The sequence below is a fragment of the Myotis davidii genome, unplaced genomic scaffold (assembly GCF_000327345.1).
Source record: "Myotis davidii unplaced genomic scaffold, ASM32734v1 scaffold6637, whole genome shotgun sequence".
Taxonomy (NCBI): Eukaryota; Metazoa; Chordata; class Mammalia; order Chiroptera; family Vespertilionidae; genus Myotis; species Myotis davidii.
Window position 1 is genome coordinate 2,968 of NW_006288458.1, and position 12,387 is coordinate 15,354.

The 12,387-nt window shown below is 39.9% G+C and overlaps 1 protein-coding gene across 1 annotated transcript; it reads left to right on the plus strand.

Moving 5' to 3' along the window:
- Positions 1 to 325: 325 nt before the first annotated feature.
- LOC102760529 (selection and upkeep of intraepithelial T-cells protein 8) lies at positions 326 to 10,002 on the plus strand (the record flags this gene model as incomplete). The annotated part of the gene is made up of 4 exons (XM_006760332.1): positions 326 to 693; positions 1,044 to 1,322; positions 6,918 to 7,028; positions 9,895 to 10,002. Coding segments are annotated over 4 exons (866 nt in total), but the record flags the coding sequence as incomplete, so codon positions are not given.
- Positions 10,003 to 12,387: the final 2,385 nt, after the last annotated feature.

A 12,387-nucleotide genomic window follows, 5' to 3' on the forward strand; every position in this document is an offset into this window, starting at 1 on the left:
AAGCTTTCCCATGAAAGTTGAAGGCCTTTCATAGACTTCAGAATTCTAAAAGAGTTAACCTCAGGCAGATTCTGCCAGTGAAATTATTGCCTAAGTAAGGATTCCTGGTGCTTTTTGCTCTTCCATCTTCTTAGAACCCAAGTGAGTATATGTTAAAGAAAATAATGTATTAACATAGATCTTTTAAATAAATAAAATATTGATTTAGACAGCTGGAGATATGTTCAGAGATGAATATTTAGAATGGCAAGGTGTGATGGGAATAATACAGTGTGTTCTTCAATATATAGCAACAAAGGTGTCATTGGACTCAAATTTATCCTAGTTTTCTATCTTTCTCTACAGAGAAGTGGACAGTGACCATTCCCACGGTTCACTTGGTGGCTATAGTAGGAGGACAGATTGAGCTTAGCTGCCAGTTGTTCCCATCACAAAGTGCAAAACACATGGAGGTATCCTGGTTCAAGGCTGACCATTCCAAGCTTGTTCACCTATACAGAGATGGCCATGAAGTGAAAGGGGAAGCCACCCCAGAATATGTGGATCGCACAGAGTTTGTGAGAGAGGCCATTGGGGAGGGCAAAGTGACTCTCCGACTTCATAATATCCGCATTTCTGACAATGGAACATACCAGTGTTCATTTAAGGATGGCAACTTCAGCAATGTGGCAAGCATGAACCTGAATGTAGCAGGTATGTTTATGGTGGAACATTGCATATCAATGGTCTTGTGACCCCAGGAGCTGAAATATGTGGAAAATATATCACTTTTTATTTATTGTCTTTTTTATATTTACAAAGTATCTCAAGTGTTTTAAATAGAAGATAACCCCTATATCTAATGCAAAAATATACTATGCAGTAAATAAACAGTGCTGAGTGACCAAAGGTAGTCTAAACTTGTAGCTTCGATGTATCTGAGTAGATTTGAGTATTGCCTCTTCTAATATTACAGAATACAAGATTAATGATATCCTTTTCCTTTCAACTTCCAACTCAACTTCAATACAATAACTATCTTGATTTCCATATCATTTATCCAGCATTAGGCGTGGAGACACAGGTCCATATTCAGGCTCCTAGAACTGATGGACTTATGGTGGAGTGTAACTCAGGAGGCTGGTTCCCACAGCCCCAGATGGTGTGCAGAGACAGCAAGGGAGAGGTAATTCCACATTCATCACAATCCTACTCACAGGATGGAGCTGGATTATTCCACATCAAGATGACTCTTATCAGATACAGATCACAGGGTGATATGATTTGCTACATTCGCAATCCTCTGTCAGATGAAGAAAAACAAATAAATATCATCTTAGCTGGTGAGTGTTTGGCAGGGTTTGGTTGTGAATAAGTCAACATATAGAGAAAATAAATGAGATAATTAATGTTAAAAAGCTTTGTACATTATCAAGCACTCTTTCAATGTGACTCTTTACGATTGTTATAGGTACACAGATATTGTCAGGTGCTGAGAGGAAGGCTTTAGAGGAAGAAAATTAGAAAGATAATTACAACCCATGAAATGAAATACACCTTACATATATATATGTATATAATTGATTTTTTACAGAGAGGAAGGGAGAGGGATAGAGAGTTGGAAACATCGATGAGAGAAACATTGATCAGTTGCCATCAATCAGCTGCCTCCTGCACACCTCCTACTGGGGATGTGCCCACAACCAAGGTACCTGCCCTTGACCGGAATCAAACCTGGGACCTTTCAGTCCACAGGCCAATGCTCTCTCCACTGAGCCAAACCGGTTAGGCACACTTTACAGCTTTAAAGGAAAGTGCATTATCTCATTAAACCCTCACAATATTGCAAGAATGTCCAAACCTGTGGAGAATTTTTATAAGAGTTTATTTGAGCCAAACTGATGACATGCCTGGAATCTAAAATGCTCACAAGAATGATAATCTTGCAATTCTTTTTATACACTCTCAGTGTCCAAGGCTGACGTGGCCTCATCCAGCAGCAGGATCTTGGGGTTGCGAACCAGGGCCCGAGCGATGGCGATTCTCTGTTTCTGTCCGCCACTCAGCTGCGCCCCTCTCTCTCCAACCAGGGTGTCAAATTTCTACAGCAGAAAACATGAAGGATCTGTTACAGTTCTTCCTCCAACCCTGTAGAATTTTTATAAGAGTTTATTTGAGCCAAACTGATGACATGCCTGGAATCTAAAATGCTCACAAGAATGATAATCTTGCAATTCTTTTTATACATTTAGAATTAAAGTGGGATATAAGCCCTAGCCAGTTTGGCTCAGTGGAAAGAATGTTGGCCTGTGGACTGAAGGTTCCCAGGTCTGATTCCGGTCAAGAGGACATGCCCGGGTTGTTGGCTCGATCCCCAGTAGGGGGTGTGCAGGAGGCAGCTGATCAATGATTATCTGTCATCATTGATGTTTCTTTTCTATCTCTCTCTACCTCTCCCTTCCTCTCTGAAATCAATAAAAATATATTTAAAAAATAAAGAGGGACATAAGAAAGATTACATGGATGTAGGAGAGAACAACGCAGAGAAATCTCTCTGACTAGATTACACAATAGTTAACAAGATTGTGTGATCCATTGAGGGTGCTTATGCTTCCCAAAAGTCTTCAAAAGAGGATTACTCTGGCATTTCAAAGGTCTGTTAACTGAGGTGCACAAGAGCAATAGATAAGTCTTGCTTAAGGTGAAAGTAAACCTTTTACTAAAGAAGTTATAGGCTATCCACTATGACCTGCTCAGTTAGGACTTTATGATCAAACTAGTGGCCTGGTGCATGAATTTGTGCACATTGAAGGGAAATTAATTAGAAGAAATATTTTAGTATAGCTATTCCTCTTTTCTCTATAATAGAAGTGTCAAACAAATTCAGGATCAACAATGACAGATGGAAACACATGCCTGCGATTGATGCCAGCAAGAGCTTTATATGTATTGTGCATGCATGAGTCAACTTAGCGTTTTATAGATATAGAATAAACTTGCTTAATTAGACATGGTTTCTGATTTAGCTAAACTTTTTCCAGCCCAGTGAAGCACCCCAACTTCTCTTTTAGGTAATTGTTAACAACACAGCAGTAAATGTCAACATGAGGCAGATTATTATTGTAGATCACACAAAGAGATAAAGGGTAAAATATTTAACTGTAACAGTTTTTGGCTATATTATGTGCAGTGAGAAAGCCTGAAGTCATTTTCAAGGTCCATTATTTCTTACTTTTTTTCAGTTGGGTTAAGTTTCTAAACTTTCTAAATCTCCATTTTCTGGCTAATGAAAAGAAAATAGGATTCCACAGAGTCTCCTATCTATCTACTCCAGGTCTTCCGTGAGGATCAAATTAAATGAGGCATGGGAAAACCTTCACAGACATTTGATTACAGTGTAAAATGTTTGCACCTGGCTATAAGGCAAGTTGTGTTCCTGGGCTGAAGAAACTGCAAGGAGGCTAGTTGTCACTGGGGAGAAGAAGGCAGGCTTTGCTACGTGACATTATTACCTGGACGGACACTGAGCATATTAGCCATATATATATATATATGGCCCAGAGGCCCAGTGCACAAAATTTGTGCATGGCAGTGTGTGTCCCTCAGCCCAGACTGCACCCTCTCCAATCTGGGACCCCTCAAGGGATGCCCAACTGCCCATTTAGGCCCGATCTCACATTGGGATCAGGCCTAAATGGGCAGTTGGACATCCCCTGGTCACCCCGAACTTCCCTTCCTTGCCAGCCTGGTCTACCCTAACTGCCCTCCCCTGCTGGCCCAATTGCCCCTAATTGCCCTCCCTTGCTGGTCTGCTCATCCCCAACTGTCCTCCCCTGCAGGCCTGGTCCCCCCAGGTGCCCTTCCCTGCAGGCCTGGGACCCCCAAGTTCCCTCCCCTGCAGGCCTGGTCCCTCCCAACTGCCCTCCTCTGCTGGCCATCTTATGGTGGCCATCTTGTGTCCACATGGGGGTGGCCATCTTTGACCACATGGGGGCAGCAATCTTGTGTGTTGGAGTGATGGTCAATTTGCATATCACATCTTTATTAAATAGGATACTACAGGCCCAGTGCACGAAATTCATGCATGCGGGGGGTTCCTCAGCCCAGCCTGCACCCTCTCTAATCTGGGACCCTTCAGGGGATGTCCAACTGCCAGTTTAGGCCCGATCCCGAAACCAGCAGTTGGACATACCTCTCGCAATCCAGGACCGCTGGCTTCTAACTGCTTGCCTGCCTGCCTGATCACTCCTAATCACTCTGCCTGCCAGATTGATGCCTCTAACTGCTCTCCTGCCGGCCTGATCCCCCCCTAACTGCTCCCATGACAGCCTGATCACCCCTAACTGCCCTCCCCTGCTGGCCTGATCTCCCCTAACCCTGTCTCTGCCTTGGACCCTGCCACCATGGCTTTGTCCAGTAGGATGTCCAAAAGATGTCCAGTCTAATTAGCATATTACCCTTTTATTAGTAAGAGGCTACTTATAAATAAGTGATATGTTACTTTTGGCACTGATTTATTAAAGAGCCCTATCTTTATTCACAGTATTCATATGTAAGCTTAGCAAGTTTCTACTCAGTGATTTAAAAGATTTCACTTACCTTCTATGTGTCTATCTCTCTCTGTCTCTTCCCATCTCTTCCACTCTAAAAAAATCAATGGAAAAATATCCTCAGGTGAGTATTAACAAAAAATAAAAAAATAAAATAAGCATAAGATATGAAAATGGCATCATATCTTATGCAATTAAATGGATAATATTTAAAATCAAATTACATAATAATAAATTTTGAAGGAAGAGTCTTTCATGGACTAGATAAGCAAATTGTTATCATGTTTTCACATTTTATGTAATAAATAAAGCTCTTACAACTTTATGTAATTCACAAGCATTAAAACAAATTAAACATTTAATATAAACATGAAATCTACAAAAACACTGCATGGTAAACTGTGTTTTTCATCAAGTTATCCAAAAAATGTTTTTGCTATCATTAAAAAGTACCAAATATAAAGGCAAATATGCAATCAAAAGACACATATGTAAAATGTTTTCTTAATTATGAATTAGAACAAAGATATAATAATAAGAGGTTAAAACCCCCAAGGAAAATCTGGGAAAAAATAGCATGCATGCAACATTAGTCACAAAATATATAGAGTCACAGGCAGATGCAGAACCTACTTGAAAAACAATACATACTCTGTCTAAAAGACCTCAAAAGGACAAAAATGCTTGTAGAGAAATGCTTTTGTTATTGTTGTTGTTGATCCTCACCTGAGGATATTTTTCCATTGATTTTTTTTTTTTGAGAGAGAGAGAGTGGAAGGGAGGGGGAGAGACACAGAGAAACATCAATATGAGACACATTAATTGGTTGCCTCCCACACATGCCCCAACCAGGGCTGGGGATTAAGCCTGCAACCGAGGTACATGCCCTTGACTAGACTCACCCATGGGAACCTTCAGTCTGCATGCTGACACTCAACCCACTGAGCAAAAATGACTAGAATGTGGGGGAATGCTTTGAATGGGAATATTTACATCCACAAAGACAAAAATAATCCAAAATCAATATAATCACATCATTGTAGTCAGTTTTTTAATATATTTTTATTTTTAAATTATAATTGACATACAATACATTGCTTTCAGGTGTAAAGCATAGTGATTAGACATTTATATAACTTACAAAGTGTTCACTCTGATAAATCCAAAACTCACCGGGCACCATACATAGTTAATACAATATCATTGACTATGTTCCCTATGTGACACTTTACATCCCCATGTATTATAGGCAGTTTTTTTAAAATCTGATAAAAGAAATTCTATCTTTGTATTTATTTAAACTTTTTTCCTACTATTTACAGATATTCACTCTTTCATACTAATTTCAAAATTACTTTAACCAACTTTTTTAATAAAAAAGACCTTCAAAGCATTTCTGCCTGGAATGTCTTTAAGTCAAGAAAGTGATTATGAACAATGAACAGTTAAACAATTTATGATAATTCATTACCACAGAATATTATTTACTGTCACAGGAATAGGACATTGTACCAATAATAAAAATCAGGAGAGGTAGAAAGAAATCCAGATCATAAGGAAACAGCGTATACCAAATTATAATTATACTAGAGGCCTGATGCACAAAATTTGTGCAAGAGTAGGCCTCCCTTCCCCTGGCCGCTGGCACCAGCTTCCCTCTGGCACCCAGGACCCAGGTTTCCCTCGCAGCCTCAGCTTCCTCTGGTATAATTAGCATATTATGCTTTTATTATGATAGATGAATAAGAGAACTCTTATTCATCTGTAAGATTTTAATGCATTATTAAAATGAAATAGTTCCTATGTGATCTTGCAAATAATTGACTATTCCTCAGGAAGAAAAAGGCTCATGCATGCAACTGTATACAAAAATAAATTTCATATGGGTTAGAAATTAAATGCTACAACTGAAACAAACCCTTCTGAAGAAAAATACTGTATAAGAGAGACCTTGTTAAAAATGCAAACCATAAAATAAAAGATCTATTTGTCTCCATTATCTTTACACCCTAAAGCTCTCTTACAGCCATTGAGCTTCTCAACCCCCAGTATGACTTATATGTCCAGAGTTCTGCTTGATTGTTTCATTTATAACAGGAAGCATGTGTACTGGATATTAGTAAGAGACAAGGAAGAGACTTCATTCATTTTATGGCCTCAGTTTCAATTCTGTCCCCAAAGAAGCTCAATCCCAGGCTATGTGCTTGTCATTAAAACAGTTTCATTGCTTTAGCCCTGACCCAAATACAAAAATAATAATATATAAATAAATAAAATTAAAGAAAATGCAGGACCTGGAGGGAAATCCTGCTCATTAGCAGTAAAATTCCTAATGTGATGCATGTCATGGATTTATTGAACTTCACATTTTTCTGCTCTTTCTTTCAGATGCCCTGTTTGTTCCAGTCCACATTGGACTGATGGTTTTAGCTTCACTTTTCTCTGTGATACTGGCTGTTATTGGTGTGCTCCTTATCTGTCGATGTTCCAAAAAAACAGGTAACTGCTGCAACAAGGGTGGAATCATTTAGGGCATCTCTCCAAATGTTATGCCTAAGTCACATGGGGTGCTTAAGTAGAACAGTATGACATTTGTCAACAAATGCCAAGCCTTACAAAGAATGATTTAGGGCTCGTTTCTCACTTTAGAAGTGCTAAACTCCACACCTCTCAATTAGGAATTTCCCAGGACAAGGATTATTTGAGGAATAGGGTGAGTATAAATGTCTCCTGAGCTGCTTAGCCCATTTGCTTCTATGCCTCCAAGGAATGCTTTCTCTCTTAGGTAAGAGTCTATTCAACTGAAATAAAATGGACTCAACCTATGCTTCACTTAAAATAATTTAGTGATAGGTGAACCCTGAACCTTGCTCTAGGATACACTTCATTTGATCACAATCTCCTTGCCTGCACAGATTGCCAGCAATGTTTAAGATACTATCTCCATTGGAGGACTAGAACAAAATTAACATGAAAAAGAAATAGGTCTTTAAACCAACAAATTCTTTGTAACCAGACTGTTCTCTCTGGTTTTATGGCTAATCTAAATGACTATATTATCTTTATGAATAGATCACTGAATGATGTAGTAGTCCATCAAGTACAAGGACATCAGACTTTTTAAAAAATATATATTTTATTGATTTTTTACAAAGAGAAAGGGAGAAGGATAGAGAGTTAGAAACATCAATCAGCTGCCTCCTGCACATCCCTACTGGGGATGTGCCCACAACTAAGGTACATGCCCTTGACCAGAATTGAACCTGGGACCCTTCAGTCCACAGGCTGATGTTCTATCCACTGAGCCAAACCAGTTAGGGCAGACATCAGACTTTTTAAAGGAGAACTCTTTTTCTAAAATATGGCCAAGCAAAATAGCTCACATATAGCTGAGTAAACTGCTAGATGGGGGATGTGAATTTGGAGATGGAGTAGACAACTTAATGGAGATGAGTCAACAGAGAAGGTACAATTCATTGTGTGCTTTTTTTTTTTTTAACCAAGTCCTTAAAATCTGGTACCACACTTATTCAGTGCCTATTTATACTAGGCTTTGTGATAACAGTTCTACAAAATTTATCTAAATTAATCTTGAAGGGCAGTGCTATTGTTGTCACCATTTGATGGATGAAGATACCATGGCTCACATAGCTATTTGTGGCAGAGCCAGGATTGGAATGCAGATGTGTTTGTCTCCAATTCTCATGTTCTAATCATTTTGCTTCTTTCCAGTATTTAGTTTTAGGTTTCTGCCTGCACACCTTAATGGTCTTGAAGATTATCATTTTGTGTGGCAGCCTGTTACATAGCTATCATGAGAATTTTCTTCATTGTGAAAATCTAATCTACTGATACATATTTACCCATTATATAACATCTAGAGGCCCAGTGCAGGAATTCATGCATGTGTGGGGTCCAGCCAACCAGGCCCCAATCAGGCCGGATGGGGCTGGGCCTGTCAGGAGGAGGAGATGGCAGAAAGTTGGCCAGCTGGCCCACCCAGATCAGAGCCCAATTAGGGTCCCCAATCAGGGCCTGGCTGGCTGGGGGAAGGGGCCATGGGCAATTGGCCAGTGGGCCCTGCACTTGATTGGGTTGGGGAGCTGATTGGGGGCGGAGCTGGCTATGGAGAGGGGCTGTGGGGATCAGGGGCCAGTGGCCTGGGTGAGGGGCCATGGATGGTTGACTGGCTGGCCCTGCCCCTGATCAGGGTGTGGGGCTGATCTGGGGTGGGGCTGGGCTGGGGGAGGAGGCGCTGCAAGAGATTAAACAGCCATCCCTGCCCTCTGGGGTGGCTGGGCTGGGGGAGGAGGCGCTGCAAGAGATTAAACAGCCATCCCTGCCCCCTATTGGGGTGGGGGGGCAATCAGGGGCAAGGCCAGATAGGGGGAGGAGCTGTGGGAGGTTGGATGGCCAACCCTGCCCCCTATTGGGGTGGGGTGGGGGTGTGATCAGGGGCAGGTTGGCCGGAGGGAGGACCTGCAGGCCTATTGTGGTGGGGCAGGCTGATCAATGGCACAGATGGCTGCGGGGGGAGAGGGGAGTGGTTTGGCCTGCAGGCCCTGCTCTTGATCAAGGTGGGAGAGTCTATCAGGGCTAGGCCATCAGAGGGAAGGGGCTGCGAGGTTGGCCGCCAGCCCCACCCCCTGATCAGGCTGGTTCGCTGGCCACAGTGAGCATCATAGGGACTGGTTGTTAGGTCATTATGGCCCTTACGATAGCTGTCTTTTTATATATATAGATGATTAGAATTTCCTTGCTTCCCCATGAAAGGCCTTGAGTGGAGATGATCATTTTACTACAATTGAGTTTCTTTAGAAAGTACCTGAGTGTTCTGGTTATTTTCCTCTGGAAGGTAATATAAATCAAAGAATAAATGAATGCATATTTTAGTAATACATGGAAAAACATTGTAATAATCTCTGTTTAGTCTGTAGAAATAAATTCCTTGACAGTGGAATTCAGGCTGAAAGGTGTAAGTATATTTAGAGTCTGTGGATATAGATAGATTTTTCTTTCAGCCAGATGAATGTCACCGCAGCTACATCTGGTCAGTCCCACAATCCTCAGAATCCCCAGAAATCTGATGAAGATTCCTAGAGCCTCTCTCCAGTCCCCCCAGACAGATTAATCTTGTGGTAGGTTAGGTGGTGAGAACTAGGAATGGAAACTCCTCTTAGCCCTATTAGTCTGCAAGTCCAATCTTACTAAACACTGCCACCACCCACAAACTAAACTCACATCCTGAGTCCTATCTAGGTTGAGTGGGCATGGAACAATGGCTATGCTTTTTCTAATAATGACCCTTAGGTCAGTGATGCCCCTGATTCCTGCATTCCTCATTAATTAATTCTCTTTTTTCTAGTGTTCGGATGTGACTCCATTCACATAATGAACACAATTCCTGCTCAAGTACTGGGTTTCATATGCTTTTGTGCAATGCTCCGTATATATCTGCATTTCCGGCTACAAGGTAAATGTGTCAGGAACCCTCTCTTTTCCTGGAAATATGTTTCCTGGGGTGTTGCTTAGTTAAGCTGTGTGTGACTCTCATTATCACCTGGAAGATCAGTAGTTTGGGTGGCATCTTAGAGGAACAAATTCCAACACTGAGGTTGTTGTGGGTGTCAAGGACTGAAGGTCCTGTAACCACTGATGATGTTCTCAATGTTGCTTAAGGACATATCCCTTCTTATTCTTGCCAAATTGCCCTGATTAGGAAATCCAGTGCATCATTGAATGTAAGTAGTAAGAGCAGGCATCCTTGTATTGTCACTGATCATAAAGCTCTTTCACTACATAGTTTCATTCAGCTGTGGGTGTTTTCATAGATGGCTTTTTATCAAACTGAAAGTTCTTTTCACCCAGTCACAGCAGCTAAGTGATTGAGCATCAACCCATGAACAGGAGGTCTCGGTTTGATTCTTGGTCAGGGCACATGCCTGGGTTGTAGGCTTGACGCCCAGTAGAGGCATGAAGGAAGCAGCAGATCAATGATTCTTTGGTGCTTCTATCTCTTTCTCCCTCTCCCTTCCTCTCTGAAATCCATGAAAATTTTTTAAAAGAAAGTTCTCTTCTGTCCCTGACTTCTTTATTGTTTTTATAATGAAAAGTGCTTGTGTTTCATCACATGCTTTTTCTGAATCTATTGAGATGAATATGTTGTTTGGTCTTTTATTCATTGTATTATATTAGTTTTTAGAAATTTAAATAACCTTTTTTTAATACTCACCCAAGGATATGTTTCCCATTGATTTTTTAGAGAGGGTGGAAGAAAGAGGGAGAGACAGACAGAAATATTGATGTGAGAGAAACACACTGATTTGTTGCCTCCTGCACGAGCCCCAACCAGGGCCTGGGCTTGGGAGGACCCTACAACCAAGGTATGTGCCCTTGACTGGAATTGTACCCAGGACCCTTCACTCCACAGGACAATGCTCTATCCACTGAGCCAAACTGATTAGGGCTAAACTACCTTTCATTCCTATGACAAGTCCCACATGGTCATGGTGAACAATATTTTTTATATAAGGCATGATTTGGTTTGCAAGTATTACTTTTTAAATTGAGGAATAATTCTTCTAGTTCAGGATTTTGTGTCTATATTCATAAGATATATTTGTTGTAGTTTTCTTTTCCTGTTATGTCTTTGTCTGGCTTTAAAACAAGAGTAATACTGGTCTGATCCAATCATATGGAAAGTGGTTCTGTCTTTTCTATATTTTGGAAGAGTTTGTGAAGGAACAGTATAAATTCTATAAATGTTTGGTAGAATTACATGTGAAGCCAGTTGAACCTGAGCTTTCCTTTGTGGAGAAATTTATAACATATAAATTCAGTTTTTACATGTTATAGGCCTATACATGTTTTCTTTTCCTTCTTAGGTCAATTTCACTGTTTGTATCTTTCTAGTAATTTTCCCATTTCCTCCCTGTTACCTAAATTTTTTCTATTTATTTCTTCATAATATTTCCTTAAAACCCTTTTATTTCTGTGATCTTGGAAATGATGTCTCCCATTTTATTCCTAATTTTAGTAATTAGAATCTTTTTTTCTTTTTCTTTCTCTTTCTTATCTTAGTAAATTTTCTTAATCTTATGTAATTCACTCTTGGTTTTATTGATTTTCTCCATCGTTTTTCTAGTATCCATTTTATTTATTTCTGCTTTAATTTTTATTATTTCCTTCCTTCTATCTGCTTTGATTATAGTGTGCTTGTCTTGCTTCAGTGTCTTATGGTGAAAGTTAGATTATAGATTTGAGATTCTTTTTCCTTTTCAATGTAGGCATTTATAATTATAATTTTTCTTCTAAGTGCTGCTTTATATGCTTCCCATATATTTTGTTATGTTATGTTTTTATTTTTATTCTTCTGAAAGTATTTTGTAATATTCCATGTGAAGATGTGGTCTAGTTTCTTTTTGCTGCTTATAGGAAAATATAAGAGGGGGGAAAAGACTGATGTTATAACTGTTAATCAAAAAGGAACTCGGACTTGATAATGTGGAAAGTTCTCAAATGCAGATGATTTTTAAAAAATGCTAAAATTAGGACAGTCACTATTAGTAAAGTGTGCTCTAGAAGAAAGTCTAGGGTGTGTTTGGGAAATCTTTTGCTGAAGGCTTAGAAGAATAAAAAAAAAATCAGAGTATTCAATCATGAAGAGGGTTGCACACTCAGCTTAGATTAGATGTGTGATTCATGGATATCTTCAGCAATATCAGCAGAACTAGCAATAAATATTATATTATCCTGGAAACATCTGTTGAAGGATCTCTTTTATAATAGAGTTTGTCCCTGTAACATACACAGGAAAACCTCAAGGCACTTGAGAATGTTATACCAGCAGAAAAACTGC